At 43.1% G+C, this 7,038-nt stretch overlaps 1 protein-coding gene across 1 annotated transcript in view; it reads right to left on the bottom strand.

Annotated features, from left to right (window-relative positions):
• The window catches only part of LOC103361943 (tubulin--tyrosine ligase-like protein 12), a gene marked incomplete at its 5' end in the record, with an annotated part of 19,382 nt that overhangs the window by 8,751 nt on the left and 3,593 nt on the right, over positions 1-7,038 (bottom strand). The window contains 4 exons of the mRNA XM_008288164.1: positions 16-132; positions 2,142-2,218; positions 4,993-5,126; positions 6,437-6,596. Of these exons, the coding sequence (XP_008286386.1) occupies positions 16-132; positions 2,142-2,218; positions 4,993-5,126; positions 6,437-6,596 (488 nt within the window). The remainder of the gene's footprint in view (positions 1-15; positions 133-2,141; positions 2,219-4,992; positions 5,127-6,436; positions 6,597-7,038) is intronic.

A 7,038-nucleotide genomic window follows, 5' to 3' on the forward strand; every position in this document is an offset into this window, starting at 1 on the left:
GTATCTGCAGCTCACCGGTAGTCTTTGATGTGATTATAGCTCCAGATGATGTCAGCCTCCTCCTCATCCTCGGTCAGCTGGAAGCGAGGGTGCGTCAGGTTGTTTGTTACTTGAGACATTTCGGAATAAACCCTGGAAACAGAAGCACACAATCAAGGAAAGATGTGGGAAATTCTATATGGAGAAGACAACTGTTAAGAAAAATGTGAAAAATAACAGACTGATGAATGAATGAACCAAAAAGCCCCAACTATAAGCCTGACTCATGCCTTTGGGTAAACTTTGGAATGAATAAGTGAAAAACGACACTGCTACAAGCAGAAGAAATCCATACATGGTGTCCACTGTGTTGTTATTAGTAGTACTATCTATAACTTGAAATCTGTTGCCTTCCTGAAACTTTATATGTCTGTCTGGGTTGCTTTGCCAGTTTAGCATGTTATTCTACTACATTTAATAAATAATAATAATAACACATTTTATTTATAGAGCGCTTTTCACAAACTCAAAGACACTTTACAAGTTAAAAATAAAAACAAAACAAATACAAGTATACAGAATAAGTCAACTAAAGAAAACAGAACAAACAAAAAAAAAACTAAGCACCTAAAAAACACCTTTAGCTGAGGCTGACTGGGGCGTCATTGGTTTTGAAGGCTCTGAAGCCAAAGTACTGAACAGATATAGCTCAGATCAACTGACACTTCAACCCCTGGAGACACTAAAGCATAACTGTTGTAGCCTTCCACTGAAGCAGCCTTCAGATCGACTCATCAGGAGCCTGTCCAACTAGACCAGCCTGTAGCTACCGTTCACCTGTTCGACACGTGACTGTGCAGAGCAGTGCTCACTAAGCAGCATTGTGATTGTAGGGAAGATGGCATCCGAGCTGAGTGAAGTGTCTGAAGTCAGAGTGGAGCTGGAGTAATCTGCAAGACTTCTACCAGATCTGAGAATGATTTAAGCTTTTTAGACTGACTCTTTGCGTAGTGTTTTTACACCCATCTGCCGAGAAGGACCACGACAATGTAACTGTGTCACGTGTCAGAGCTCAGGTTCATGCTGATAAACCCAGCTGATCATGCATGAACTACATAAAACCTCCATGACCTGTGTCTACATGTAGCTGTAGGAGTTAAGATGTTAACTAAGTCTGTGCACAATAGAAATGATTTTCTTCTCCTGTGTGCCTCTGTGCAAGGACAGGAGTGAGATAAGAAGGTTGATTTGTCTTCAGAGATGCTGTTTTGGTTCACAGCAGGATAATGTACAACTTTTAACTCTGACTGTCAGCTGTGTCAAAGATTTTGCTTTTTCTTCTCTCATTTAACTCATTTTATTAATTTGACTGAGTTTGTGAGTCCATCTGTAGATGCAGATTTAAACTTACAGACAAATACTTGACTCTTCCCTTTATTCAACAGAAATCACCTCCACAGTAACAAGATCAGGTCCAGTTGTGGAGGCAGAAAGACTGTAAGACCAATATAAGATTGATGAGGCAGTTCTCAGTTGTAAAGTGAGCCTCCCTGCAGCTGTGTTTACAAAAGTCTGCATTTGGAAAGGTTTTGTGTCCACAGAGATCAGCGATGGGATCAAATTAAAAGGCTGTACATGACATCGATCCTGCAAAAAGACAGTTCCAAGATGGCTAAAAGGTTTTTATGATAAAAAAAGATATATTTTTAAAAAATATGTGCTGACCATCAGCAAACCTACCGGTGGGAAAAGACAAGCCAAATATATCAACCTGACATTAAAAGCTGACTGTGTGATAAGAATCTGCCTCCACTAGAAATCCCCTCTGGGAGCGAGAAACAAAGAAAAAGGGGGGTGGGATGATACCCACTCATTTTGAGACATCTTCAGTCTTTCTAGAGGGCTCAGTTTGTGATAGTGTTCTGCTTTGCTGAATACTTGAATAAACTTACACTCTGTGCATTATATCCTTGGCCAAGGCTGATTTTTCTTAGCCATTGTGACCTATCCTATATGACCCTTTGCTAACACTTTTGTGTGATCCTAGACACCTTTGCATTAAAGCTGTCAAGAAGAATCTTCAACCACAGCACAGTGACAAAGGTTCTTGTTGGTTGGTTTAGACTCTCAAATAACATTTTCCTTGCAGTAGAGAGACTTACTTGAGGATTTTATCCTTGGGAACAGTGAAGTGTTGGACTTCCACAGGAAGCTGCTCCTTGTTTTCCCGTGCGATGTTCTGAAGAGATGGACAACAGGACAGTGAACACCCCACCGCATCTTTGATGAGTGAGGCTTTGTGTAGAAACTGTAATGTTTCAACCTAAATAGATTCATGCAGCCTGTTGTGGGATTTTTAAAATTGAACAAATGACAAAACTGGAGACATGATTAGGATGTTTAAATCTGATTTAAACTTAAACAAATAAAACCAGAAAATATGACGTGTAAACTGAATTCATGAACACACAAAACAATCCTGTGTAAACCTCAACCCAACCTCCAGAACACAGCAAGCCTGAAGCACAAGCTCTCTCTCTCTCTGCATTCATATGTGAGCTGAACTTAACGTCACCGTGGCCTTGCAGAGACGAGGAGAGACGGTGCCTGGGCTGGTGAAACATTCCAGCTGCTGTGAGGGGAAAGGAGAGCACCCCGGTTGTGAGTTTCAGATTACACGGCCAAGCACAAACTAATGCTGGCAAAGATTTTTTGACTGGGATCATAGAAAATGGATTGGGCTTTTCAGGGCTTTTCAGCAGTTGGAGGAGAGTTGGGAGAAGTTTGCCAAAGTACACAAGGAAATGTAACGCATTGTTAGTTAACATCTCCAGATTTTGTCCATGTTTGTTCTTACAGCCTCTGTATTGACTAAACGTTGCTGCCATCAGACTCTGAAGACGGTTTGAAGACTCAAATATTTAAACAAGAAGTGATTTTCTGTTGGGCTGCAAGGTGGGTGCAGTTGGTAGCACTGTTGCCTCGCAGCAAGAAGGTTGCCGGTTCACGTCCCGGTGGGGGCACCGGAATCTTTCTGCGTGGAGTCTCCATGTTCTCCCCGTGCAGCGTGGGTTCTCTCCAGGTTCTCCGGCTTCCTCCCACACAGTCCAAAAACATGCTGAGGTTAATTGGTGATTCTAAATTGTCTGTAGGTGTGAATGTGAGTGTGCTTGGTTGTCTGTCTCTAAGTGTGGCCCTGCGATGGACTGGCGACCTGTCCAGGGTGTCCCCTGCCTTCACCCTGAGTCAGCTGGGATAGACTCCAGCCCCCCATGACCCTGGTGAGGATTAAGCGCTGTATAGCTAATGGATGGATGATTTTCTGTTTCGTGTCTGATAAACACTGGCCCATGGCAGCCAGATTGAGTCACCACACAGCCTGTTGGTGTAATTTAACATGAGTTATATTAAATTATCCAAACTGCATTCACATGCTCCAGCAGTTATTAAGTGTAGGATTTTCTCCAGTATCTATCCACACTGTGACGGCCACAGGCCTTGTCAGTGTGTTTTCCTGCCTCTGCTTTCCTTTTCCCAGTCTGGATGGCCTGCCCCTCCCACTTCATTAAAGGATGGGCTTCACCTGCTTGGTGCCTTTAAAAGCTGGGTGAATCCAAGATGGCGCTCTCTGTCTCCCTCCTGGAAGGCTGGAGCCTTTCAGGTCTCCCTTGGTTTGGTTTTGGTTTGTGGACTTTATCATTAGTTTTTCTTTGTTGAATGTTTGAAATAAACTACTCATTCATTTAAAAAGCTGTTCCTGTGTCGACCTCTCTTCTTTGTTGTGCTCTTCATCGAGCTGGGCATAACAACACTCTGTCCAAAAGGCACAGACATCAGTCCTAAAACTTGTTTACTGCTTTCTCATTGTTCACTGCTGCTTATCTGGATTGATAATAATAGGAAACTCCAGAGTTCGGAAAGGAAAACAAGTGATAAAACACAGACTCTGACCTAATGTGAACTCAAACACAATTTGTTTAAAGATTTTAAATTTCAATGAATTTAAAAAACATGTTTGTTTTGTCTGTCTCTAAGTGTCTTCCTGTGATAGACTGAGTCAGCGATAGGCTCCAGCCCCCCGTGACCCTACTGAGGATTAAGCGGTGTGTAGATAATGGATGTTTTTTTCTTTGTCATCATGTGTACTGAGTTACAGATTAATGGAAAGTAAATCACATCTCATCCATTAAAATAAATCTATAAGTGCTTTCGGAAGCGACTGCGTCTCCTATTGAACTCATACAGAGCGCAGAGCAGTCTGCAGAGGAAGAACACCGAGTGTGTGCTGGATGTGAGGCTGAGACAGAAGGTGGGAACAGACCAAGCAGGAACACAGGTGTCTCCTGGAACACTGTGGTTAGTTGGTTGCTTGTGTGTACAGCATGTGCTCCCTCTGATGCAACAATGAACTGCTGATAGTTTAAAGAAAACTATGCTACCCATTTACAGCAGAAGTTGAGGACCATTTTTCAAACACTTCTCTAAAAGTTTAGGCACAGGGTCTGATAGTTAAACTTCAGAAATGGGCTCCAGCGTTGAAACTCCAATGTTTAGAAAAACATTTCAGTAACACATTCAGCTCATCGACAGCATGCACACACAAAGCAGCTGCTAACTTCTTTTTTTTTTTGAAGATAATTTTTTTGGCTGCTTTGAGCCTTTGTTGCAGCAGAATTGAGAAAAAACAGACCAGCCCACTGGGAAAATTGTCAAACCTCCAAATGCCTGAGAGAGGTTCACTTATCAAAGTCCTTCCTGACTAATAATCATGCAACAGCTTTTAAACACATCAGAATTTGTTTTTGTTTAAATCTTGGTCCTTGAATCTTACAAACCTCAGCTATGCAGCTTTCTCATTGTTAGCGTTTCTCCTGGATGCCGGTCACGTTATTACGCTGACTTTGTGAAATGACCTCGGTGGGTTCCTGCACTGCACATATTTCTGAAACCGTCACAGCTTCATGCGCTCAGGAAGAGATGGTGTCGTTGTGGAAGCAAAGTGAAGGTCCTCACCTCGTAGTATGAGTCCGGAGGCTCGGCAGTGCTGCTGCTGACATCTTCTAGATCAGCAGGTATCCATGGTAACAGACGGCATCGTCTCACCAGTGGGTTTGTCTCTCCGTATGTATAATCACGGGTCACCTCATCTGTAGAAGGAATAAGTTGTCTATCAATAGTGACTGACGTCCTCGTCCTGCTGCTTCCTACTGAGGACATCAACACCTTGTGTCACTATCAGACTGGGTGGGACTACTTTCAGCGGTGGATTAATCTGTATTTGGGGCTCTAATATTTCTGGCAGGAGGACGCGGCGCGGGACTGAAACTAAATAAGCTACAAGGGAACATGTTTGGATTGGACAATAGAAGCCTAACGGTAAGAGAGGATCCTCAGAACTGATGCTGGCACTGCTGCATGAACTGCTGCTCTGTTGGTGTCACTTCTCCTGATATCAGTGAACATCATTACAACATAAGCCAGCTGAGTCGGCCTCCTCATCCTCCAACAACGTCTCTGATTTCCACAACCAACTGGACCTCAACACAACGACGACCGGTAAGGGCAAAGCTTCTTTCTTTTGCCACAACACACGATACGGGACTCTGTGGGTTATAAGCCAGGTCAGTTGGCTGACCATTCAAACACAGTAATACCATGGTCAGCAAACCATTTGATAGTAATTCTGGTCAGAAGATGGAAGCATGAAGTTCTTTAACACCTCCTGGTTGATGCTGCGTTGGCATTAGATTGATAAAACTCAGTGGACCAACACCAGCAGATGACATGACACCAAATATCATCAACTCTTCACTCTGGACTTCACACACCTCAGACTCTGAGCTTCTCCACTCTTCATCCAAAATCCTGGATCTTGATTTCCAAATGAAATGCAAAATGAACATTGATCTGAAAAGAGGACTTTGGACATCTGAAGAACAGTCCAGTTCTTTTTCTCCTCAGCTCAGGTCAGACTCTTCCACCATAGTCTCTGGTTCACGAGTGTCTTGATATTAGGACTGGGACAGCTCTAGCCCACTGCTTCAAAGCACATGTTTTCATATAGTTATTCAGTGTGTGTTGACCTTGATAATCACAGATGGGCAGTGTGGTAAAGTATACTCAAATCCTTTACTCCAGTAAAATTACTCCCACCACACTGTAAAACTCACACAGTGATGTCAGTATAATCAGGAAAGTGCATGATGGTAGCAAAAGTTAAAGCACTCGCTGCAGGAAAATGTCTCCAGGAGTATATTACAGTATTAGATCTTTATTACTCGTGCATGAATATAGAAGCAACATTTTTTGGCTGTACTAACTCTGACCACATGCTGCTCAAACAACTGGAAACGAGAACCGTTAACAACCAGAATCAGAATAAGAAGCATTCAAATACAAACGTACCCAAACGCTGCCTCTCTGATCGCTGTGTGTTTGGGAGTGTGTCTGCTCTCACCTCCTTCCTGCAGGTCCTGCAGGGGCCACAGCACAGTGTAGGGCAGCTGGCCCTGAACGTAGAAGAAGGGAGCCATGCAGCAGCTGGGCTGGTCCGAGTGTTGCACCTGAGAGCCAAACTCATCCATGACGTACCACACTGGAACCTTCTCCTCCGCTGACTGCACATGAAAACACAGGAGGAAGACGGTTACTCCAAGAAGGACAAGCAGATGACTAATACACTAATGCTTTCATCTGACAATGTGGTTTTTCCCCATTTACACGACACCAATCGACCATCAAGAGACTCAGAGCTAATCTGTACTCAGCGTGGACACGATCATGATAGCTCCCCCTTGACCTGTCGTCCTGGCTCCCCTCTTGCCAAATCATCTCATCAAGCAACACTGAGCTCAAAGTTATTTTTTAGTTACCTCAGTTTTGTGTCTATCTCCCATCACTGTGACTACTTGTACATTAACATTCCAACAGTTCTGCCCATATACAGCAGCATGCAAAAGTTCATGAGAACAATTAAGCAAGTAGAAGATAAAATGATTTCCAAAAGGCATAAAGTTAAACATGAAACACTCTTTTTAAGCAATATCAGTGTATTATTTT

This window comes from Stegastes partitus, unplaced genomic scaffold, assembly GCF_000690725.1.
Source record: "Stegastes partitus isolate 25-593 unplaced genomic scaffold, Stegastes_partitus-1.0.2 Scaffold12, whole genome shotgun sequence".
In the NCBI taxonomy this organism is placed as follows: domain Eukaryota; kingdom Metazoa; phylum Chordata; class Actinopteri; family Pomacentridae; genus Stegastes; species Stegastes partitus.